This window comes from Pelmatolapia mariae, linkage group LG10_11 (genome assembly GCF_036321145.2).
Source record: "Pelmatolapia mariae isolate MD_Pm_ZW linkage group LG10_11, Pm_UMD_F_2, whole genome shotgun sequence".
Taxonomy (NCBI): domain Eukaryota; kingdom Metazoa; phylum Chordata; class Actinopteri; order Cichliformes; family Cichlidae; genus Pelmatolapia; species Pelmatolapia mariae.
Genome location: NC_086236.1, coordinates 51,583,148 through 51,609,918, shown reverse-complemented (window position 1 = coordinate 51,609,918; position 26,771 = coordinate 51,583,148). Strand labels below are relative to the sequence as shown.

The 26,771-nt window shown below is 39.8% G+C and overlaps 1 protein-coding gene and 1 long non-coding RNA gene across 2 annotated transcripts in view; one reads left to right on the top strand and one right to left on the bottom strand.

Annotated features, from left to right (window-relative positions):
• The window catches only part of me1 (malic enzyme 1, NADP(+)-dependent, cytosolic), an 84,817-nt gene extending 78,810 nt beyond the window's left edge, over window positions 1-6,007 (bottom strand). Inside the window, exon 1 of the mRNA XM_063487841.1 lies at window positions 5,695-6,007. Within this exon, the coding sequence (XP_063343911.1) occupies window positions 5,695-5,823 (129 nt within the window). The 5' untranslated portion in view covers window positions 5,824-6,007. The remainder of the gene's footprint in view (window positions 1-5,694) is intronic.
• On the top strand, window positions 4,607-10,112 carry LOC134637424 (uncharacterized). The gene is made up of 3 exons (XR_010095116.1): window positions 4,607-4,868; window positions 7,229-7,296; window positions 10,022-10,112. It is a non-coding gene; the product is annotated as an uncharacterized LOC134637424 (long non-coding RNA).
• The last annotated feature ends 16,659 nt before the right edge of the window (window positions 10,113-26,771 follow it).

The window sequence follows — 26,771 nt, the reverse complement described above, 5'->3', positions numbered from 1 at the left end:
ATCAGGAAAGTTGCCATTTTGGCATACCAGGACATCTTCAATGCCCAATCAGATAGACTGCTGTTTGCTGCTCGCCAAAAACAGGGCTTCTAAATGTCAGTCTTTTATCTGAGCGGCCATCTTGCAGCATTATATGTGGAGGCTTTGGTTACAAATGAGGCATCCACCTAAAGTGCTACTGAACATGGACTTTCCATTTTGCTCAGTATTCATGGGCTCAAATGATGCAGAATGTTAGTGATCTTAATGAACTTAACAAACAAAACATTATTGTTTAATCGAGGGGATCAGTGTAGGTTTACGTCAAGTTTAGCGCACAATTTCTCTCTTAGAAGCTTACTGTATTTGAATGCAAGTCTTTGTGAGTCTGCTATTGCTAAGGTTGATGGTTTTTTTATGCAGACAAGGTAAAGACAGTTCAGGTCCTGTGAATGAGTGTCTGTTAGGAACAGCATCCCTGATTAGGCGCTAAGAGCATTTTTAAGGATGTAGTTGTTGTTGTTGTGTTTTCTGGGTTGTTTTTTGGTTTTTTTTGAGGCAGCAGCAGACGGAACCAGCGTCACAGAGAGACACACAGCGCCTGAGATTCACACAGATGCCTCATTTAAGTGTGTTCAAGCAGAGAGACAGAGAACTTCTGTGGAGCGAGGCCAGCGCTCTCTTCACCGCCACAGAGGACCCTTTCTACCTCGCGCACCCCACTTCATCTCATTATTGCGTGGTGCGCACACACAAAACACACCTATAATATCCGGTTCCACCTCTGGAGAGAGCACATTAACCATGAAGTAAGGTGAAGCCGTGTTTGTGCGTGTGTGTGTGTGTGTGTGTGTGCGTGTGTGTGTTTGTATGTCCATACATCAGCTGCGCAGGCTTACGTGCATGTATGGGGAGATTAAAAGGAAATCGAAGCCTGTCGATGTGAGGACAGGCTGCTTTCAGCGCTACGTCCCTCAGCATCAATTAACAGGTTGTGCAGTGACTGGCTCCTGTTAGGGGTGAAGCAGGCCAGCTGAGGGAGGTAAACACACCTCATCCCCAGGGCTTGCTCAAATCAGGAGGAGGGCAACAAGGTGCCACTGCCTTAACCACAGAAGCGCGCCTGTGTATGGCCACTAACACGCTTTAACAGTCATTTCCTACCTTTTCCTCCAATTTCCTCGACCCCCAGGTCATGTACAGCACTGAGAAAGGTTTAGCTGTCTGCATCATCTGATATTACTCTAACCTGAGCGTTTGTGTGTTTGGGTTAACGTTAGACAGCTGATGGGAAGGTTACTTTGACCTCATACAACCACCAATTAAGATTAACCAAGGTTATAACCATGATGTATGGGAGCATTTGTGTCCTATCTTCTCCCCAAACCACCAAGCAAAGAACATTTTATAACTGAAACGTTTACATTTGTCCAAACAGTTCTCTCTGAGAAAACGTTTGTGCTGAGTACATTTACAGCAGGCTCTGCCAGTGCTTGCTTCTGAAAGTTTTGTGTTCACATAATGAATCTTATTAATTCTTTCTTCCAAAACACTATAACGCCACAAACTGTGAGCTCATTTGGGATGGCTAACTTTAAAATGAGATGAAAAGCCATCTAGTAAAATAAAGAACAAAGGACTGGGGTGCTTGTTACATTCCTCCTTGACACCACTGCAAAGAAAGAGTGCAGAAAGAAGAAGAAAAGGGCAGTAGGCAAAGAGTGTGAGAGAGAAATTATTTTAAAATGGAGATAAGTGTGTTTCTGTGTAACTTTAGTCTGGATTTCTATGTTTAAGGTCTTTGCATATCCTTTATTTAAAGAGACAAACTAGTGCCACACGCTAAGTGACAGACAGCCTTCTTTACGATCCCTCCCCTACACTGGGACCATTTAAGGCCTACATGTGTAAACTGAGTCACGAGCAAACAGTTTATTGGGTCAGCTCTAAACACAGGGCCAGGCATCCACAATGGTCTCTATGACAGTCCTCTTACTATAAAGAAAGGGTTAAAACACACACACACACACACACACAATTTCAAATTAGTTCTCTGAGAAATTAAACCAATAAAATTTAAATTTTTGAAAGAGAAAATGAAACGGAATGTTCAAGATGTTGTTGGTAATAATGACGCCCTGAGAAACAGTGCAGAACTTGGCAATGGACACGTAATGGTTGTAAGAAGTAATATATTAGTAGTACATAGAAGTAGTATTGTAAGAAGGAGTATATTTAAAACACAGGGACACTTCAGACACTAAGGTTTTATTCTTTCTGTACAATAATATATGGGATAAGGAAGAGCTGGCTGAAGTTGTTAGGAAACCTCCGGAAATATGGGTGACATTTTTTTTATTTTGTGGAAACTTTTTTGAATGAATTGGCTGACAATTTGATTGCAGCACCAGATCTCCTCAATATGTCTGTGGTATTAACAGAGTTTGCTTTGTGCGCCACTGATTTAATCAGCATTTCTGAACCAAGACTCACCCTGGTCAAGTCGATTGCTGCCAGGACTGATGTTAATATTTGATGCCTATTTGGTAAAGCACGCAGACAGCATGTCAGCCTACAGTGGCAGCACCAAAGTTGCCACTCCGGAGCTATCCTGGCAGTCCCCGTCTTCTGTTTGTGAAGGAAGCTATAACTTTAATTTCTCCTGAAGTTGTATTTTTGGCTTTTAGGCTTGTATTTGATAGTGACAGTATCAAACAGGAAACTGGTGAGAGGAGACGGGTGGGTCTGGTCGCTTGGTGACTTTCTCCAAAAATGTTTTAAAAGCCATTTTCCCCTACAATTCATACTTCATAACAGCTTCATTAGTGTCATGTATTTTCTTGTGTAGATGTAAAGATTATGACTTATATTACATTTTAAACTGCTCGCAAAGTTCACTTGAGGAGGTAAAGTGGATACTAGGGGTTGACTTATTGGTGGAACCATTACTTTTAATTTTGTTTCATTGTTAAATTTTTGTTCGGCTTTCAAGCATTGTTAAATTTGGCGTCCACGTCCTGCTTGAGTAGCTTTATGTATCAAAACTAAACGCAAGACTGGGCAATATGGGAAAAATCTATTCATGACAATTTTTTTCACATCAGTCGATAGTAATATATGTCTCAATATACATCAAGTCACTATTTCATTCATATGAGATGAAAGTGGCCTAGTGACATCACTCCGAGATTAGTGACACCTTTTTATCAAGCCTCAAGCTGAACGTTTCCACCCTCACCCTTCATGGTGTTTTTGTTTTGAAATCAGCTAATTTACTGTGGAAATGTATGATTTTTTCCCCCAATGAGTTTACAGTTTTGTTTTTTTAAAGCACATATTCTGTCAATTCACAAATATGGTCCATTTTATAATTACAGGACATCCTTTGCAATGACCTATAATTTTACACATTTATTTCTTACAATTTATGCCAAAATTGTAGTGCACACAGATGTCTTTCTTTTACTACAGCATCATTTCTTTATCATGCATAAAAACTAAGATGTAATGTTAAAATTGATCTTGTTTTTAAATATATCAAGAATTCAATCTGTAGTGAAGCTTACACTTTACACTGAAAGAAAAGGGAGTTTTACTGGTTCAGGACACTTAAGATCTATGTGAGCTGGACATTGTAGCCCACAAAGTAAATGAGTTTGGCATCCCTGTTCTTTACCTTACACTGTCTCTTTCTATTCCTTTAGCAGGTAAAGTGATCTATGATTAAGCTGTGCAACACTGCATATCCCATAAACCATATAACTTACTGTCACAAGGAGGATGTCAGTATATTTATTGCAGTCAAACAGATTTCATACTAAGCATGACACTGCATTAAATGACACAAGGGTGCCTGTTTACTCTGCAGCAGTCTGGTTTATTTTATCAAACACTGTTTGACATTCATGTGGAGATCAGTCAGGGTTACATATATACAAACAGGACTTTTATAAAGGAAGACTAACATGATCAATCTGTGTCTTTATTTCAAAGCTCACAACTACCACACAACAAAGGATGGCCTTTATGAGTCTCGCTGGACACACCTACATTACAAAAGGTGCCATAATTTATTTTTATTAGTCATATTGCATTTGTGTATACACATTTCATTTCGCCCAGCCACTCTATACACACTTAAACACACGTACACAGGGTTGACATGCAGCGTGAGGTGCTATCAGGAGTGGAGTGATTAACCTGCCTAACAAACAGGCCTCTGTGCAGCCACCATTTCTCCACCCCTCACTTCACACAACCACACACACACACACACACACACAAACACTGGCCTGTTTGACCTCCACTATCTCACTTATCAGTTGCCAGGCTGGCAACTCCTTCATCTGCAGTAAACCAACTGCAACGTTTATCAGCCCGGAGCAGCTTGTATTTAGAAAACAGGCAGTGTTCATAGTTTCAGTGTGTATTTTGTATATTGTATCTGTAATTCTGGTCAAATAAATCCAAACAGCCCAGATGTCAAGCTCAGATAGGCCTACTGGTTTGAATATTTTCAGATATTTTCCAAGAGTCAGACATATTCGTCTACTGAGAGGCCAGAAAAAACAGGTCAGAGGGAAAAAATAGACAGCCGAAGCGTTCTAAAATTAGCCTGAAAAAGGTCAACTGGTTTGGGGCACACTTGACATAAGGGCGAACCTGAATTTAGCCAGTCATTCTGAAGGTCAGTCAGCACCATGGACAGAGATCCTGTCATCACAGCCTGACCTCTGGGGCCCCATCTCACCACAAACACCAGGAGAAAACACTGGAAAGGCTCAAAAGCTGCCAGACCCTCATTGTTTACTGTGCGTTTATGGGAGGAATGGACACAAGTACATCCTACTGATGATACAGCAAAAGGGTGGTCATAAGGCTTGAGTTAGGTATGTTTTTCAAACTATAACATGTAAAGTCATCCATTTTTCTCATGACCTGAAAAGAAGCAACTCAGCACAAATTATTTCAAGAGTAAGCAACTTCCAATAGCTTTCTGTTCCTCATTTTACTTTAAAACAAAGAAGAAAAAAACAAGCTTTCAACTTGATGTCTCGTTACATGGTGTCAGCTTCTGTGACTATGTGCTGAATCACGCTTTAGTGTTACAGTAAATGGGATGAGCTGAGTCACTCTTACATATGCAATATCCCGCCATGGCTGTCCGGGTAAAGCGATATGTGACAGGGCAGTATAACAAAAGGCCAGGCTCTCCGTGTAAGCGAAGTCTTTGGTCTCTTTAAATCTAAATATAACCGCGTCTAAAGCTGATACCTAAAGCGCCTAGCTGCTGTTACATTCACTTACTCGTCTAAGGCTCCGACATGGGTCCTGTCACATCACGAAGATTGTTATATGACTAAATAAATATATCAAATACACTGGAGCTTTTGTAGTAAAATAACAACGAAACACGAATTGTAGCAAGCAATTAAGCTAGGTGTGAAACTTTACATTAGCAGTTTGATTACTCAATACCAAAAAGTCGTTATGGGTTTGTACCAAATCACTTTTGAGCAGCTACCCTGCCACAATAAAATAATAATAATAAGTTCCCGTGTTTCCTCGCCCCGTTCATATCGATATTTGAGAATGAACTTTCCCGCTGTATTTAGGGTGCTAATATTTCCCGTAGCCCCCGAAGGCATCAGCTAACTTGTTAACCTTGTTCATTCATGAAAACTGAAACCTCGCGCGCGGGGCACGAGCGCTCACCTTGTTCAGGTGGGGGTTTCGCGTCACATCGTAGCCCCTCTTCTTGGTGTGAACGAAGTTCTTCCCCTTGTCCTCGGACCTGTGCATCTCCGTTTCCACTGACTCTCGTCTGACTTGTCCGTGTGCCATGTTGTTGTCGCTTTAAATAGAGCGAGCCCAGTGAACTGCTGTTTACTCAACAAGTGGATGCGCAGGTCCAGCCGCAGAGATCTGGTCTTCACGTCTGCCGCTCGGGGAATCTCTCAGCCCAACAAGAGCCAAAGTCTCTTTTATCAGTGTTTTATCGTAATTAACCGAAGGTCTCGTTATGAGCAAAGTACCTCCGTGTTACCTGACCTGGCAACCGTCACCAGGTTACTTGAACAAAGTTACAGACTCTCATAAGAAGACATCATGTAATCCCTTATAATTGGCGTAGTGACACATCTTAAGACTATGTATAAAGGCGATATTAGGCTATTTAAGGAAAGACTGCAAGGTTATTAATGTAGCCATATAGTCATGCGAGCATTCCTTTATAAATCAGTAAAAAGGATAGATATACCTCCCTTTTTGTAAAGAATACATTAGTCATAGAGTTCAGGCAAAACAGTTCATATAAGTAGTTATTATTTGCACGTGGTTTATATGATAAATGCGCTTAGTGCACTAGCCCATTGATAGCAGCATATATGTAAAACTCCTTACTTTTAGTTATTATGCTCAGTGTTTATGGAACAGTCTGCCCGACGACCAGAGGGCTGCTGAGATTGTTGAGATTTTTAATATCCAGGTAGGGGGGTTAGGCTGGTGGGGTGAAGAGAGGGTGTAGTGAAAGGAATTAAGTGAATTGCTGTATAAATAAAGTTTTGCTTGACTGAAGTAGTCACAGCAGTAGGCCCCTATTAGTAGGCCTCGTGGTAGCAATGCTTCTGCAACAATAAGTGTTGCACTGAGAAAATAGTTTCTCAGAAAAATACAGTCAGTTCATAAACTAGCATAAAATATTCAGTATAGATATTGCCTTGGATTATTTCAGACTCCCCAACAAGTCTCTGATGAGTTGTAGTATTTGTTACAAACACATAGCTAAGATCATTTTCCAGCATGGTGAGTCTGAGGCCCATGACAGCACAGACATTTGAAGCCAAGGTCAACCTCCAGCCTTGACACAGTCACAGAGTTATGTAACAGCAAGCACCAATGAAGTCTGACAGTCAGGAATACACCGGCATTCCTGGAGTGAAAGCGAGGTTATTCAACCCTCACTCCATATGTCTGGTGTTTATGGTGTGACTGCTAACAAACCAGAGCAGACTTTACCCAGAACCGGATGATTTGTCCAGATCGATGAATTTTATCCTAGTAGGGATTTGGAAATTGGACCCATTTATACAAACACAACACATTCATTTTTGTTCCTTAACAAAAAAAGTTTTAAAGTTTTATGTATATATATATTTTTTCACATGACTGCTAGTGCATGTGACTGAACATTGAGGTGTTGCACAACTGAGGCTGTTTTTTATGGCACAGTGTTTCGCTCATGTTGCAGGTCTAAAGATGATCAGACTGATAAAGTTATCTTAAAATGCCTGCAGAATGGAAAGTGAAAAACCTCAGGTGAGTATGAAGTGCAGGAGGAGAAAACTCCTTGAGCCTTATGAACAGTATTGGTGTCTTGTATATTGGTGTAAGGTTTTAAAGACAAAAACAAAGGATGTGCTTATAGTTATGGGATTAGTTATAGTTAACACTGCATTGCTTGCATTCACTTTAAGCCCAGAAATATTGAAGATAGTAGTGCAGAATTAGTCTGAAATATAGATAAAGGATATTTCCATGAATTTGAACTTTAAAATGCTGCATGCCTAGAGGTACATATGGATCAGCTAAGAATGATTTTTAATTACTTAAGTTAAAAGAACATTATTATTGCACCTTTATTCAGCTGAAACAATTAAACAATTAAAGCTTGGACAGTTTAAACAGCTCAACAGCCTTTGTCTAAAGCAGGGGTGTCCAACTCCAGGCCTCAAGGACCAGTGTCCTGCAGGTTTTAGATATCACCCTGGGTCAACACACCTGAATCAGATGGCTAGTTCATTACCAGGCCTTTGGAGAACTTCAAGACATGTTGAGGAGGTAATTTAACCATTTAAATCAACTGTGTTGGATCAAGGACACGTCTAAAACTTGCAGGACACCAGCCCTTGAGGCCTGGAGTTGGTCACCCCTGGTCTAGTGTATCCACTACCCCTCCTCTGTACATTTCTAAACTATCTCAGCCTTGTCTCTTGAACTTTGCCTCCAAAATGCCAACCTGAGCTGTCTCTCTGACGTACTAGTTTCTAATTCTGTCCTTTCTAGTTGCTCTGGCTGAAAATCTTAACATCTTCAGCTACTGTCACCAAACCATGCATGAAAGCAGGTGTCACAAACCTTCCCTTTCACTAATGCTGCTGTCATTCTGTCACAAATCATCCCTGACACTCGTTTCCAACCTCTCCACCCTGCCTACACTCTCTTCTTCACCTCTCTTGTGCACTCTCCGTTACCTTGGACTGTTGATCCCACATATTTAAAGTCATCCATCTTCGCGAACTACTCCTTGCTTCTTCACCTTTCCACCTGTCTCCCTCTCATTCACACACATGCATTCTCTCTCACTTCTTCTCTGCAGAGCATACAACCACTTCTCCGGTCTCTGTTCCACCACTGTCCTCATACATGTCCTGCACTACCCTCCCATATTTCTCTGCGACTCCTGACTTCATCGTGCAGTGCCACAGATCCTCTCTTAGCACCCTATCATATGCTTTCTCTATGTCCAAAGTGAAGCTCCTTCAGACCTTCCATATATTTCTGCATCAACACACAACTGTAGTGCTCTGTCTTCACATGAACCCATACTGCTGCTCATCTCACCTTCTGAACCGAGCTTCAACAACTCTTTCCCATGGCTTCATGTCATGGCTCATCAACTTTATCCCTCTGTAGTTACTTCAGCTCTGCACATCACCCTTGTTCCCTGTTCCTTATTCGGAATAGGTTTATTTAATATGACTTATATAACCATTTTCCCCCCATAATAACTTAATATACTTTATTATGGAAAAATGGTTTTCCTGCCTTCTAGTCTGTAATGAATCACAAATTGAGTGAACTTTACCAGATCTGCACTGTAACGTGAGAAAAGTTAGTTTTCTTTTTTGAAGATGCATTTTTGGCATTTGGCTGAAAGAGGCTGGGGAGAATGACTTGCAGGAAATGGTTTGGGGCACACTCAGACCCAGGCCCCTGCAGCACCCAATAATATATCCCAGCAAGGTTAGTTTTTAACTTAAATGATAGGTACAGTGGATGTACCTGCACATCTGATTTGGCACAGATTTTACACCAGATGCCCTGATCATTTAAGGCTCTAATGTCAACTTAAGATAATGGAAACTGCAGATTTTGTAGTGCTTTATAACCCCCGAAATGTTTGTCTGCAGTATCCCAAGAATACCAGGATATAGTGGTAAAAACTATTGGCTTTCTGCTACATGTTCCTCTCATCAGTTGAGTCACATGGTAATTAATCTTAAATCAGTTTCAGCTGCACTCAAAATATGTTCATGATCAGGCTACTGGGGTTCACCTGAGGTCACACAGTGTTGCACAGTGTGTTGCAGGCAGTGTTTTCATCAAATCAATGTCAACTATAAACTTGGACAAACCTGGCTGAGCTCTGTGACACCATGCTTTTGTATTTCTCTGTCATTCCATCATTAATTAAGTACTGATAATGAAACAAGCCAAAGAGTTCGAAGAAAAAAAACTTAACAGAAAGAGTTTAATGCATAGATGCTTAATTAGGACTGTAGGTGTGGCGGATCACACAAATCAGCTTGCATAATGCCACCATCCATCATCACATTTTAATTTAAATTGCTCCTGTTTGTGTATGATTCCATCACTTGTAGTAAGATATTAATGGAGACAAGATTTTGTGTCAGGAGTATTCAAAGACAAACAAGATTCTAGAGGATATAAAATGACTTTTTAAAAAGTGTCTTTGAGTTCAGGTTTTAAATGCCAAACTTGATGCAGATAAAACAGAAATATTATTTTTGGCTAAATATAGAAATGCAGAAAAATCAGCTGTGCAGATATTGAAAAACCGAGACTGGCATCATGTCTATCACATGGGTCAGCGCTTGATATTGATCAGTGTCTGCAGCCAAAGTGTTTCCAAACTGACAAAAACCTCCAATCGCTGTTTTTTTTTTTAAAATCAGACTTACAGCCTGTGCTTGAGGAGCTAATCTGTTCAGCAAACATCTGCCGTCTGTTTCTGTATCAGGCTGGAAGTTATTTTGGAGGGTCAGGCAGGACGCCAGTTGGCAGTGTGAGGCATGAGGAATGCATGAGAGAATATGGGACGTACCAAGAGCTCACCCATTAAAGGTAATCGCAGTGCTGGAACAGCTGGATGTTCTTCAGGAAGTCATCCACCTGGCTGGATGTGTTTATGAATAAACAGAGAAAGAAAGCCCACAATATAATTTTTTATAATCCAACATCAAAAAGAAATATGTGTTTGTGATGTGCTTTTACACTTTAGCTGTAAACATACACACACTGTAAATGCCTGTGCCAATTTCCTCTGTTTATTTCAATTCTGCCACTTGTAATGGAAGTATATATAATAGCCCAACGTCCTAAAATTACCAAGCAACAAGCGTTAAGGAAGCCATGTGTGGATTAAAGGCTTTTTTTAAATGGAGGATTGTGTCACTATAGTGTACATCAGTTACACATAGTTAAAAAATAGTGCCAGCCTCCCATTTCATAAAGGATTGTTGGTAGCAAGTTACAGATCCAGTTGTTGATTGAACACATAGACAGTATATAAAAGATAGATGTACTCACTGTTCTGTCACCCAGTGGTTGGCATGGTTCTGTTACAAAGTCTCAAACTGGGCATCTTGCTGTTTAGCTATGGTGCTGCCATCTTGCTGTTTTTTAAACTGGACACAAAGAGTGAGAGACAGTGCTTGTTTATAGGGTCGCAACCTGTAGGGCCCTAAATCATGGCCTGTATTATCCTCCTTGATCCTACCAGGGAACACAACTTACAAACTCGTGTTGTATTAAGTAAGACTTTGCCATTAGTGAGTGGGGCCACTTAGACGTCTGTACAGTTCTTTTTGAAACCAGAGGACTCACCCCCTGCTGGTCATTAGAGAGAATGCAAATTTATGGTACTTCCATGTCCGTTTTATATATATACATATACAGTCTGTGGTTCACTGTCCTGCCCCTGCTTGCAGGTATTAGGAGTTATTAGAGCCAAATTTAATAGAGAGAAGACAAAAGGAAAAAAAAACAGAACACAACAGACAAAGAAAAACTTTTACCCTTTGGTACAAAACTTTTTTTGGTGTTGCTGTACCACAAATAAGGCCTTCTTGAGTTGGACAAGCTAACACTTCACACAGAAAAGAGAGTAAGACAGGATTTTGCGTGTGTGTTGAAGACAGGTTTAATTATTTATTTACATTTTTTAACTTAGCATCCGAGCTTGTGCCTTTGCCTGTCTGATATAACAGCGTATAATTCAATACAGTGCACAGCTACTCTTGCAGCTCTACTGGCTTGTTTTTTTTTATCCACAAGTATGCATGCACAAATGATTTTCTTTACACAAATACCCCAAGTAGAAATGCTGTGAATTCTGAGAACATCACAGAAGAATGACTGTTGCTGAAAATTAGCATCCAGCAACAGATGTGGTGAATAAATTTCTTTGAGATCTAACAAAGCTTTTGTTCCACTGGAAAGAAGCTCGTGAGGTTATGCATGCTTTCATTTGTTAGCACTTAATAAATAAATAAATAAATACAGCTGACTTGGATTGGAGTGTCTTCAGCCTAATACCTGTTATAAACAAAAGCATAAGGAAAGACTGCCATTTATTATTAGGTTAGATGAAAGGCCAAGAGACCACCAAAGCTGGGTGACCACTGACATGTGGATAGATTTTTTAGTAAAAGTCTATTTAAAGTGTATTTAAAGTCTGCAATAATAAAAGTCAAGAGTCAGCATTAGAAATAATAAGATGCCATAAAATGTCATACCAGTCCATCCAATAGATATTGTGATATCTGGAAAGTGTTGGAAATAGCAGCTGACTGGGCAACATGATGACCAATGATAAGGCTTAAATTGCACCTCGGCTAATGATGCGAGCTTTAGATAAATCAGATCAGACAGATCTGTGAGAATGAAAGATTACTTTAAGCACACAGGCTCTGCAGATAATGAAAGACAAAGAATAATGACTGCTTGTGATGTAACATCATAAAAAGTGCTCCTTCCAACAATAACTTGTTACATCATTAACAGAATGATTGTATGCAGTTTATCTTTGATTTCAGTTGCAACACCTTCCAACTCTGTGACCCTGCTGTGCCAGCTGTTTTATCAATATAACCCCTCGTTAAAGCATCTTAATAATGGGCTTGTTTTGTAGAGCTGCCTTAATAGTCACTGTGAACTCATGCAGTATGCATTATACACAGTAGCCCCTTTTTGTGTGTGTTTTGATTCTAGTTTATCCCTAAGGGACTTTTCTGGGCAGGAAAAGGATAAGACAGCAGACAAAGACAAATACAGTTACTAGCAATCCAATCAGTCAGAAACCCATGGTTTTCTCACTTACCTCCATTTATTCGACTGTACACTGACATCAACACCTGGCCATACTTCCTGCACAGTAGCTGATGGTAAAGCATTCACAGACATGTCCATTAAATGTAATTAGAGCCAGACTTTGTGGAGTGGGAAAACCATATCTACTTGTCAGCATATACTGTAGGAAAGAGAACTCAGATCAAATTTAATCACAGTGTCTGTAAGACTGATCTAACGGGTGGACACCTTTTTAAAGTAGACAATAGAGATACAGATGAGTTCCAAGTCATTTATTTTGAAGGTAAGATCACTTGTAGGATTTCTCCTGGCAGAAAGGTCGTCATAGAAGCAACAGATATAAAATTTAAATGCTGCAAGTGCCTTTACCAATAAGCATGTCGGAGGATTATACAGATCTTATATCAAAGATGATATGAACCATACACACTTTTCCTTTTTCCCTTTTTTTACCCCCTGCCTTCATGGTGGTGAGGAGCTCATGCATATCAGACTCTGCATGTTGACATCGACTGGATACTTGAGGGTTTGTGGGAGGTAGAGTCTGTTTACATGCCAATCCATTTCCATTTCTATTACTACTCACCTTAAAAAAACATGTTTTTAAAAAGCCTAAAAAAAGGCAGAAGTGTAGTTTTCTCTCAGATTTCCTTATGCTGAAGATGATTATTTTTCACTCGTGCAAAAACATGTTGCCTACCACTTCTCCTTTTTTAAAAAAAAAAAAATTAAAACAAATTTCTGGACCTTGATGGTCAATCCGAAGAACATTAACTCTTGTAGTTGCTGTGACCAGCGTTAATTGTTAAAGCAAATTTTGATTTACAGTAGTTTCACATGTTTTCATGAGGGAAAAGAAAGCTGTACTATTTCCTAAGAGCAGATCAAATGTGTGTGTCTAACCTAAACTTACTACACAAGGAGTTTACTTCTGATTGGATCACTTCCAAACTTGTCCCGCCTTTCTACACAGCTTCATTAGGTCTGATTGGATCTCATCTCTCAAGAATATTTTCATCATTTTTTTAAAATCTTGTTTTTGTCGACAAAACTGTCAGTACATTTCATTTTAGTTAGGTGTATTAGAGTTTTATTGAGCAGCAAAATTCAGTGGGTGTGACCTTTCATGAATCCTTTTAAGAAGAGACTGTCTAAAAATGCTCAAAATTGATATCGATGTTAAAAGACACAACTTCTAAAAATGAGAAATAGATCGCTGAATATATTAAAACAAGGGATCGCTTTAGAAAGACAGATGAAAGATGCAAAGATCAAAGTGCAAGGTGACATGAGAGCTTCAGGTAAAAATGTTAGTCTGTTGTGTGATGCTATGCTCACCTGCCTGGGCCTCAAATTCATGTTGACCTTTCTCTCCTCTTTGAATATTTAGAGGCCTGGGCCAATTACCTCTACCTACAATGACCTTTGTGTGGTTTGTTTAACATGAACAACAACTTTTCCCACAATTAACCGTTCCATAACTCCCAGAAGCCATTCCGCTTTTTTAAAAAATGGCAACATTTTAGAGGAAAATCTGAACAGGAACCACATTTCCTCCTTTGAGGTACGTTTAATAAGCTATAACTGTTGTTGTTTGGACTCTGAACAGAACAGCTCAGAGGCGTTGGGCCTGCTGCGCACCTTCAGCAACAGCAGAGGAAATGGGTGGATGCTTTCAAGGGGTTCCTGAGGGACGCCGCACTTCCAAGTATGCTACATACATACATGACTGCTTTCTTTCGCTTCTACTCCCTCTCCTTTGAGTCCATACATGACCTTCCCCCAATCCCGCAAATCAATGGGCCCTTTCACTGATCACCCTTCATAATGACCCACTGTTTGGTTCCATGGATTTTTGGGGATGTGGAAAAAGAGAGAGCTTTAAGCTGCAGCCTTTCTGTTTTGTATTATTAGAAAGGGCTGAAGTGACATGCATATACTTCAAGAAGGAGTTGATCTTAATACATCATTCCGTTTCAAGTTGGCCCTGAACAGATCCTGAGGAACATATTACTGAGCCTTACAGATAACATACTCTATGAATATGTCTCAGGATGAATCAATGCTTTCCTGTTTTTTACACTTCCAAAAGTCACAACAGGAATCGAGACTCATCAGACCAGAAAACATTTTTCCAACATCATCATCTTCTATTGCCCACTTTGGCTGAGTCTATGTGAAATGTAGCTTCAGTTTCCTGTTCTTACCTGACAGAAGTGGCACCCAGTGTGGTCTTTGCTGCAGGGTTGGCATTGTTTGACATCTTGCACATTCAGAGGTGACCTTCTACGTACGTATGTTGTAACAAGTGGTTATTTGAGTTATTGCTGTCTCTCTCAGCTCAAAGAAGTCTGGCTATTCTACCCTCACCTCTGGCATCTGCAAGGCATTTTCTCTCAGTGAAACACTCTTCACTGGATATTTTCTCTCCTTTCAGGCTATTCTCTCTAAGCCCTAGAGATGGTTGTGTGATCTGCAGTTTCTGAAGTACTCAGACCAGCCCATTTGCAAGGAACAACCAACCAGATTCACGTATATTATATATATATAATATATATATTATATATATATGCTCATGCTCAGTTTAACCTCCAGCAGGTCGCCTTGACCATGTGCATTGAGATGCTGCAATGTGAATGGCTTATTAGATATTTGCATAAAACAAGCAATTGAATAGGTGTACCTAACAAAGTGGCCAATGAGTGTATATATAATTAAATGCTACTTAGCATGCTTGCTATCACCCATATCAGATGCTAATTTGCTCACTTGCTACTCCAAATGTTTAATGTCTATAAGAAAACATAAACAAAAAAATGTATGGATTTAAAATGACAATTTATTAAATAAAAAATACATAAATTGGAAAGCACACAAATGTTACAAACAAACTCAATGGATACAGTTGCAAATTAGATACAGAGATAAAAATAATAATAATTTTTTACTCACAACATATAGATTTATTAATACCTACATTTAGTTTTAATATCCATTTGCATGCATTTTTAAATGCAACATTTAGTTATCTAACAAGTAGGTGACTTGTTCCTTATTTTATTTCCTTTTTTGGATTTTGGCAGTTTCACTCCTCCATACAGGCAGAACTAAGTAGTATTGCACTTTTGCATATGCTTTACTTTTTAAACCCTGTAACGACTTCCATTTTTATAACAGCTTAACCTGATGCTGTGCCTTGTGTGTTTGTTTAAGAAATTGAAATAAAAATGTCTTGCAGTAGCGTGCATATACTTTTCAGGGTGAGAACATTTTCTGCTGAAAATTTAGATTATTGCATTTTACAATTTCTAATAAACCACTGCTGAACAGAGACTGTTTCTGGCACAGTCTGGCTCTCTCTGTGTGTTTCTGTCTGTATGTGTGTGTTTTTGCATGCAGGAACATGTGAATGGGGTTTTGCCTCTTTAATAATGACTTTACTGACTGTGGCAGGGGTGTGGTCTTTGGTTCTGTTGCAATGGAGGGGGGTACGGTAAGCTCATGGGGCTGTGCGGGGAGGACAGAGGGGACAGGTGAGAGGGATTACAACAAATGAACTCTGCCCTCTTTAGTGTCTGGAGTCGGAGTGTGTGTGGTGTGGGAAGGAGCTGGAAAGCTGGCTTCCCAGTTGAACATGTACCATGCAGAAGCGCTAGGAAACGCTGTACTTAAAAATAAAGGCACTCAGATTGACACTTGAATGCTGTGTGGGTTCTGATCATTTCACACTAATAAAACGAGGAGTACCATTGAACTCAGTGTGACTGCAGGATTTAAAACAGGCATGCAGAAGCAAGGCCAGTGTTTCTCATAAACAAGTGAACAGAAGCAAATGAAGATCCAGCTCAAGAGTCAAACTGCTAAATGGGATTGGACAGAATGATCCAAAGATCCATCATTCACTTCAACAAAACCCCCTTTATTCTCCAGGAAAGACAGCAGAGATTAGTGTGTTACACTGCTCACACGGTGTGTTTATATAACCTTTTTGTTCCTGCATAATGTCCGAGTCTCCTTCCATCAACATACAAACTCTTTTCTAATTCCCCTATTTTCTTTCTTACTCTGAAGGTATTTGCATATCATTGCATATTTACAGTAATGTGCAAAAGACTTGAACAACCCCTTCTTTTGAGTTTGTAGAATTCTAACAAGCTTGAAAGTCAATATTTTGTAACATCAACTTTATTCTTCAACACATATTGAACTCTCTTAGGCAAGCTTTCTTTTAATTTCTTTAAGTAGTCCTCAGCAACATTTCTCAACTTCAAAAGATTACAAGAAAGTCTGACTCCTTGGATGGAAAAAAGATCCCGTTTGCACTTTACTTTTTTATAAAGTGTTTTAAAAAGTGCATATACAGTGACATGGAAATTTCTGGGCATCATTGGTTGAGTAAATTTTAAAGAGGGATAAATATAAACATGCACATTTTACTTGACCGTGTAAAGCCAGACTGTGCCTTCTGGGGTCATGCGATGTAGGTTTTTGAGTTGTTTTAGGATCATTATGTTGCTGTAAAACCTCTTTTCATTTTTAGCCTTTTTAAAAAAAAAAAAAAATACATGATATTGGATTACAGAATTGATCTAATTTACTTCTTCTCTTCAAAAATCCCGAATTATACTGGCTTCTATACAAGCATTATAAAACCATCCTCTGCCGAACAGTTAGAAGTGTTCCATAGAAGTTTTCATACCTTTGCTCACCGTAACCAAAAATGTCCTATTCTAACTTCAACAATGCAAAGAACTTTTCAAAATACAACTGTCTCTTTTACATGCAAATGTCTAAGGATACAGGAAAAGCTCTGTACTGGTCACTCTTCCACGAGCATCATATTTGTGCAGGTGTGGCTGCACAGCAGATCAGTGCACCATCATTTAAAGGGCTACTAAATCTTCCAGAAGCTGCTTTGCAATCAAAAAGGGGTTTGATTCCCCTTTCTAGAAAATCTCCCAAGCTGCTGTCAGGAAAAATTTCCTTGGACTTCCAGATGTTACTTTAACCTTCATCTTTCCCTGGTAACAGTTATTTCGACTAAAATTGCTTTCCTATCTTCTCATAGCCTTGTCCTGCACTGGTGGCATTGAATGATTGCCTTCATTTGTGCTGAGCAACTACTCAGAGGAATAACGATGGCTTTTAAAATTTTGAAAAATGACAGTGTTAACACTCTAAACCTTCCCTTTGTGAGAGTCTGTCTTCTTTAAAGGTTGCATGCCACAGCGATGTATTCAATGACAAAAAACACTCCAGTTTATTTTAGTTGTTAGGTAGACTTTAACAGCACACTTTCACATCCGAAGCTATGAATGGGTCCTTCTTTGATCAGATCGGTCCTTCTGAATAATAATAGCCCCTATCTGCAACACAAATACCTTTATCTGCCTGTTTTCTCCTGCCTCTCAAATGTCTCAATTTCTGGCAGCGTGTTGGGAAATAAAAACACCTCCTCAGTCCAAATCTCTTCTCTAAACAAGAGGTCTGTCAGAGATAAATTTCACATCTCGCCTTGTTTGTCTCTGCATGTCTAAACAGCTTCATTCGAGCGGGACGCGTCGCAGATCTGTTACCCTCAGCTCAACATCAAGCATGAATTGTTGGTTCCATTTTCCCCCGTGCTGCCAAATAATCTTCACTGGTGATGCTCTATAATCTGCAAAATATATGTTTGCTGTCAAGGTTATTGCACAGTGTAGGTGAGTGATTTCAAGCCAACATTTTGTGCAAACTATAAAGCCTACCCCACGTCTTGCATACATGCTATAACAATAGGAGATAAGGTTTCTGTTTGTATTTGTTTTACTTCCTCTTTGTGAGTTCAGATTTCTCAGCTGTACTCTGTGTATTGACACTGTGGATAAGGACTGAAGACATTTCTAAAGAAGTTTTCTTAAACTTGCCTGTCTGAAGGGGCTGAAAGGCCATCATCTCTGTGAGGTAACCGTGCAAGAAAGGTCAGTAAAAGCACAGCCCTATTTTTGGTTGCCCTTTTCAAAGGAGACTTGGAACCTTAAATGCAATTCTGTTCATGCTCTTTGGGGCTGACGAACTAACCATGACTGCACAGGAGCACAAATTACAAGATCATCAGTCACAGCTGGAAACCTCAAGTGTCCAAATACTATGCAAAAAGCAAAAGGAGCTCTGTTTCCTACCCTCAGGGCACATTTGATTTTTTTCAGTGGAGAGGGGATTAAGGACATTCAAATTGGATGTTTCAGGCATGCCATGGACTTTTTTCTTCTTCTTTTTTTCTTTCTGCAGGAACAGATTATGAGCAGTCAGTGCAAATGTGAGGCCATACACAGCAACACTCCTGGCACAGATGCTAATGACAAGACTGCCGATCTAAATGTCCTTAATGTCTTTGAGAAAAAATTTAGTGCAGTACATGAGCAGATATGCTTTCGGTTTTGTTGTCAATCTGGGAACTGGGCAGACTAACAGAGGCAAAACCAATCTGTCATTCTGAAAAATCACTCAACGCAAACCGGACGAACCAAAAAGAAATGCAATACACAGATCATTGGCAGCGGTTCTTGTTTTGCCTCGACTTCCTCTCAGACCATCGTCAGGTTGACAGGTTGTGGTTCTTGGTGCAAACAAAACACAGTTTGTCACACAGTCTGGTGCAAACATTCATGTTCTTTGTGATTTGTCTTCTTCTTCTTCTTTACAGTATCCATTACAGCTCACAAAATCAGTACCCTGGCATTAGACCAAGAGTAAACGAAATGATGATATTCGTGAAAACAATAAAATGAGCAAAGTCTTCCAGACTCGCTGAAAAATAGCATTACAAATTCTTTTGTGACAACAATATGAAAGAGTGAGCTGTATAGTATGTGACCTGCCTTCACAAGTTTGCAGGAAAACTGCAGCTGCCTGTTCATTTGCACGATATTTAAAGGAGCACGTGCGACTGCACTGAGCCTTTCAACGTGTACAGTCTGGACTCTGAAAGCAGGCTAACCGTTTATCCAAATATTTACTATTAAAAAGACTATAAACTGAATGGAGATCTAAGAGAGACCTTTGACTAACTGACCTGTTACTATACATATATACAGTATTAGCGTTTTCATCTGTGTGTGAAAGAGAGAGAGAGGCAGTCAGTCAGGCAGCGAACCCTATCAGATCAATGGTGGTCTGTTTACTCTGCTGCAGTGCTAAAAGGGCGTTCAGTTGTCAAAATAAAACCTGTGGAAGTGAACTGTGGGTCAGTGAGTTTGTTTATTAGTGTGGTTTACGTGGAGGAGTAGGGCACCTTTAATGTGTGCCGCTATATACAGCAAAAAGGGGAACAAAGTTCTCTGAGGAGGCATTTTAATCAGAGACTACATGTGAAATATGGAGGAAGCCACTGTGACGTCACTCACTGGCAGAAGTACAGACTTTCTTTGCTTAAGTAAAAGTGAAAAAGTACAGGCTGTATTAATATAATAATAAAGCAATATTAGTACATGAGTCAGTGGGATTTAGAAGGTGGGGGAACCTAAAGATCTGTCATAGTGGCTCAGCTTAGGGAAAAGAATCACAACTCAGCAACAATAATTTCTAATGGTGACCTGTTGCTCTTTGTGGATTTACACAGCTGTATTCAACAAGATGTTATCAAATGCTTCACGAGCTATGTTGGCTTTTTTTCTATCTCCTACACTGACACTATACTGTTTATACTATCTTTATACTCAACAGTATGCTCTTGATATCAATTGGAATTAAGGGACTGAATCTTAGCATCAAGCTGACATGCAGATTCATTGCTGCTACACTTGATGTAACCTGACTCTGACCATGAGTACCACAGCCACTGTGCATCAGTCCAACACAGTGCTTTACTGCAAATCCACCACAGTACTGCAAACTAACCTGTCTATCCTGGACAAAGCGGTATTTTCATGCAACATTTGAATAACACAAAATTTGGTTAGCTTAGTTTGTTTTGCAGGAAGTTTCACAATATGAAAATATATAATTTATCAAAACACATCATATTCAAATCCAATATGTAATTAAAATGATGGCATCACATGTAAACTTTATCAAGTGTCACTGAGCAGTCCTTACCTTTAAATCTAACCTCTCTTCTTCCTCTCCAGTCTTTCTTATCTTTCTCCATCTCTGAGTGAAGTTAGCTCTCATTCTTTTCTCTCCCTCCAAATGAATTTTAAGCTAGCAAACATCAGCAAACTGCACACGAACATTTTGCGTGTTTGCTGATGTTTGCTGAGCTGATAGAAAGCTGCATTTGAAAATACGTGACACTTAAAAGAACGTCACTCCCTTTATGCTTCTTCATCTTGGGTAGCACTGGCTAGATTCTAAAGTACCACAGCCGCAACCTAAGGACACCTGCACTGGCTCCTACAATCGGACTCAATTTTAAACCCCTAGTATAAACACTATAAATGATACTGTTAAATCTAAAGTAACACGCCTGTTTTAAAAATGTGTGAAAATGTAAGGAGTAAAAATAAAAAGTTGTCATTAAAAAGTACAGATACCTGAAAATTCTACTTAAGCATAGTAACAAAGTATTAGTATTTCATTACTTCCCACCTCTGCTCACTGGTTTCTGGAGTCCACATTTTGAATCTTCAGTGTTGGCATTTTGGCCACACCCGCTGTCTTTTCCGGAACCAGAAGATACATATTTAGATGAAAGGGTGAGGTGAGGATTTATCAGCTAATGCTAGCAAGCTTGGTTAGCAAACTGTATCTATAAACTCTGAGTAAATGCTGCAATAGTTGTCAATATAAATTGGGTTCAGTTCAGGCCAGCAGTGTAAATTTTGACATCAAATTTTGATTTAGTCATTTAGTTTTAGTCCAAATTTAGTCATTTAAATTCTTTTAATTTTAGTCTTGTTTTAGTCACCTAATCATTATAAGGTTAAAATCTAAAGTTGATGCACTTATACAAAGTATGAACGTTAGCTGTGTTCTTACAGGTGAGAGTTTACAAAGTCTTATTTTCATTGGCATCCATGCAAAATATGTCTACTCTTGTCTTCCTCCCGAGCCTTGATATTTTGTTGCATTTTCTTGAGAAACAGGGAACTACTTTTACTGTTTCCCAAATTATTCAATAAATAAATGATCAAATGTGCGTGTCTCTCCGTACTGACAAGAAAATCACTTCTGACTGGAACGCTTCCAAACTCGTCCCGCTCTTTCTACACAACTTAATTTGCTCTGATTGGCTCTCGTCTCTTCAGAATATTTTTATCTCGTTTTTATTCACTGACAAAAGCGTCTCTCATCATACTTTTTAGTTACCATTATCTTGCTGTTGGTTAAAACTATGGCAAAAATTATTAGTCAATGAAAAAAACTGGAGGCCAGACAGACAGGGTTATCTAACTTGCATTAACCTGTCAATCAAGACAGCCAAACCTTAAGCTTTAAGACAATATGAACAGGTGATAGGTCATCCTGCAGATTTTATGAAGGGCGAAAAAATAGTTTTATACATCAGACTGCAAACGTTTTCATTTCAACACTGAAGCTTGGCATTTTAACATGGGAGTCTATGAGGATTTAACCAATTTTGGATCCAGCCTCAAGTGGTCACTGGAGGAACTGCAGTTTCCAGCATTTCAAGCTTTCAGACTGCTTTGTTTGGACAGGAAACATATCTTTGTGCTGCTTTTGTTTTATCGCTTCCAGACAATAAATCACTAAGAGCAGGAAATCACCGGCAGTCTCTTAAATTACCGTGTATGAATAAAGGCAAATATTTGCTCAGGGATCAAAGTCAATAAGAAGGAATGTCTCCACAAAACTTTGTGTACACCTTTAAGAACCACACCCATATACTGGTTTACTGCTGCAGAGGTTTGTAATGTCTGATCCTGAGCACTCAGGCACACCACTAAGAACCCATCTAGTAGTCCAAGTGCAAAGAGAGTACTTCCTGTCAGGGTGTGACACACAACACAAAAGAACCTCTGTCCCCACAGTGCAGCCCTGACCAGGAATATCACTCCCTGCCTTTCTGTTTGGAAGATGCAGGACAGGGAACATAAAGCTCTAACTCTGTGTGTGTGTGTGTGTGTGTGTGTGTGTGTGTGTGTGTGTGTGTGTGTGTGTGTGTGTGTGTGTGTGTGTGTGTGTGTGTGTGAGTGTTTTTCCTTGATCTTCTTTGACCTTTGACCTTGACTTTTACTGAAAACAGGAACATTTACTGTGTGTCTTTGTCTTCCTGTGTTCAGTTTACAATAACAGCGGTCACAGTTTGTTATGGTGTTGAGTGGCCTCCCAAATACACAATTATAATTATGCAAGATGCAGTTCTACAAACAGATTTGTTCTTAAGTGGCACCTAGGAGGAGTTCAGGAGAAGCCGTGGCTTTCACTAGCTTTTCTGCTGCTAACATAACCCACAAGCAAATTTATGAACAGATAGGTTTCATTTTGTGGTGCAAAGAGCACAGCGCTCTAATATTCTGTAGTCAGATATGAAAACCTGGTCCGGCTGTCTTAGCTAATTATAGGCCAATTTCCAACCTTCCACTTATTTCAAAAACTCTTGAAAGAGATGTTTTAAAACAGCTGAATGATCATGTGTAGATGAATGGCCTACTTGATGTGTTTCAATAAGGCTTCATCATAGCACAGAAACAGCATTGGTAAAGCTTAGGAATAACCTTCCTATGGCCTCTGATGGTAGACTCATCTCTGTGCTTGTCCTGTTGAATCTCATTGCAGTATTCAGTGCTGCTGATCATATTACTGCAGAGAGCAGAACACACTGTTACTATCAAAGGAAATACGGTGCAATTGTTTGAATCATACCTATCTGATAGACTCCAGTGTGTTCATGTAAATGATGAGTCTTCTTCACACATGAAAGTTGGTCACAGAGTACCACAGGGCTCTGTGCTAGGTCAAGCACTTTTTACTTAATATATGCTTTCCTTAGGCAATCTCAATAGAAAACACTACATAAATAATGAGACTCTATCTTATCTTAAAGACCTTATAGTACTGTGTGAGCCCAATAGAGCACATCACTCTCAGTCTGCAGGCTTACTTGTGGCTCCTAGGGTATTTAAAAGTAGAATGGGAAGCAGAGTCTTCTGTTATCAGACGTCTCTACTGTGGAACCAGCTCCCAGTCTGGATTCCACAGACAGACAGCCTCTTTACTTTTAAGATTAGGCTTAAAACTTTCTTTTTTGATAAAGCTTATGGTTAGAGCTGGATCAGGTGACCTCAAACCATCCCTTAGTTACACTGCTATTGGCTCAGACTGCTGCGTGACTTCACGTGGATGCACTGTCAGGCACTGAGCACTTTGTCTCCACTCACTTCTTTTCACTCCCACATGTTTATACACCACTGCAGCATGTCATTACATTTGTCCTTTCTCTCCTTTAGTCTGTTTCGACCTTTCTCCCTCTTCATTTTTTTTCCTTTTCTCTTCTTGTCTTTCCCCTGAACCCCCAACCAGTCTGAGCAGACGAGCCTCATTCTTCCTGCTAAAAGGGAGTTTTGCCTTCCCACCATCATAAAGTGCTTGCTTATAGGGGGGTTGTTTGATTCTTGGGATTTTTCTCCAGAATACAGTAGGGTGTTTACCTCACAATATAAAGCGCCCTGAGGTGACTGTTTTTGTAATTTGCCGCTATATAAATAAACTTGAATTGAATCATCAGTCTGAGAAAAGCAGTTCATTACAAGTTTGTCCAGTTTGACGGAGTGGGGCCACTTACATGAACAAGCCTCATAAGGAAAAAAAAAGAAGAAAAAAGAAGCATTATAGTTTAACATTTGCACCTGTACTAACATCTGCCTCATGCAATCAAGGATGGTTGTTTGAAATATCCGAGTTGAGCAAATATTTGTGCAGTGTGCACACTTTGCTATTGTAAGCCCACATTTACATCACATCTGATACAGAAAAGCATTTTGCCATAGCTGAACTTTACCTCAACAACACCCAGTGGAAACTGCTGCCAGCCACTTTTAGTTACTAAAGAGTCAACCACATTTCACCATGACCATTCAACCAGACTCTGTGTGGACTGACACATAAATATTTGCCTGTGACTAATTTTAGAAACAGTTTGTGTTGAGATGCACTTTGGGGCAGGTCGGTGGGTGAGAGTGCCAAGTCACTTTTCTGACCATTCAACCTTTGAGCCTTCTGACAGCCAGTCACGTTTTAAGTGTGTGCTGTGGTGCAGATGATCAGTTTGGGGTTCAAAATTCCTGTGTTTCATGTATCTCACATCTATTAACTATACTTTGTCTTATCCTGGACAGGGTAGTGAGGGGCTGGAGCCTATCCAAGCTGACAATGGATGAAATCCTGAGCAGGGTGCCCGGCCAGAAATCAGACCATGATCAAACTCTAAACCCATTTAGAATCACTTAACGTGCACATCTTTGGTATGTGAGATGATGCTGAGAAAACTCACACTCAGAGGCCTCGGCTGCACTGCCATTCTGTCCCATTGCATCAGTCTAAATCTCTTTTTATAATACAAATTTTAAATTTGTAGGCTGATTAAAGCAGATTAAAGGATGCAATGTGAACAAATAAAATTTTCTATCCATCCATTCATCCACCACTTGCCAAACCAGGGTCACTGATTTGGGCAATATTTAGGGAACACCTTTGATAAGGTTAAAACAGAGAGAGACACAGAATAACCATCAACATGCAAGATTTATAGAAACTGACAGTATCCTTTATGAGCACAAGAATTCTCTGATTCATTTTTTTTGTACTATTTTTTTTCTCAAAATCCAAATTCTGCCTTTTTTCTTCCTTTTTTCCCCCTTCATGTCTCATTTTACTGCTCCTCCCAGCTAATTACCAAAATGATTTACATACTGTGGCTTCAGTGATCTGAGAGAGATGATGAGTGGTAACCCAACTTAACCTTTAAAAAAAAGTTCCTTTTGAGTGATGTCACATACACTATGTTTTTCCACTGTCTGTGCGGCCTTCTGCTTAACTTAATATGCTGGGCGTGAGCATGACTATGCAAAATCATTGTGGAACTGTAGGAGTCACTGGCCAGTGGATCAATCTCTTCTCTCAAAATGTAGCTACAGAGTCTGAAAGAGACATGAGGACCACACCCAGATACCACGGGGATGGTTAATATAACTATTGCTGTGCATCCTGCTTGGAAAACATCAGGCTTTGTAGTTGTACACGCGTGTGTGATCACCACCCACAGAGACAAACACCCATCATGATCATTAACATTGTCAGGTGTTGTGGGCCACCCAAGTCTCCTCCGCTTCCAGTTTCAGGAGCAGGTGTAATTCTATAACCAGTAGAAGAAGACTGAAAACTGCTGCTGTACATCAGAGTGAGTGACAGAGGAGCTTACTCAAAGATCACTTTCTGTCCCTAATGACATGCTGCACTCCCTGCACTCCCTCCTGAGCCACATGTGTATCATCACTCTCCCCTCCAATCCGTCCTCTTTCTCCCTCTCATTACACACGTATTTTTCTTGGCTCATTGAGACTTCAACCATATAGTCACCGTGGCATTGAGACCTCCTCTCATTTTGTCCCGTTTGGTTTCCAGATTGTATAATGCAAAGACTAAACAAGCAGAGTTATTTGAGTGGGTTGCTGCATAATGAAGGCAGCAGACGAGCCTGCCAAGTCAACCAGCAGAGCGAGGTTGTCAGCATCCACATTTACCAAAGTACCTCATGAATTACATGGAAGAAAAAGCATGGACGAAATATATAAATAAAGTGTCAAGCTTTATGGCTTCCTGCACACATATGTGTATCTTTTTGTGTACTCAAACGTAAATAAATGGAGTCACTGATAGATAATAAGAGTCCCCTACCTGAGTTGTAACCTCAAATCTCAAAGATTAGAAGCTTAGAGGACAGAATTAACTTAAATATAAGTAACAGATGGATCTTTTAAGGGGTAACAAATCTATTCAGCTCAATTCAGTTTAATTTATATAGCGCTAAGTCACAACAACCGTGGCCTCACTAAATCAAAAGGTGTGGAATTCGACTTGAAGGGTCAAAAAGTATAAAACTATATCGGTAATCGGTGAATATGTTTGATATATTAAGGTGAAGAAGGAAAAAAGCATGTTAATAGCAGCTGCTTATGATATTTTTGTGGCGTTTACACGTCACGCTGTAGAATAAGAGCGCTGCAGATGTGGGGACTCACACGCATCACAACAGAAACGCCCCACACTCTGTAGAGACCGCTGGAACTAATTCCTTCACAGTTCTACACACTGAGGTGCGTTTCATTTTTATTTTTCCCCTCCTCCACCTCCTCCACGCAGACCGGGTTTGCTGGTGAATAGACCACTGACTTCACTCCCGATTCAGCCTTTTAGTTAGATCGCAAGGTCTGGTCCCACCCATATGTGAACAGCTTTTG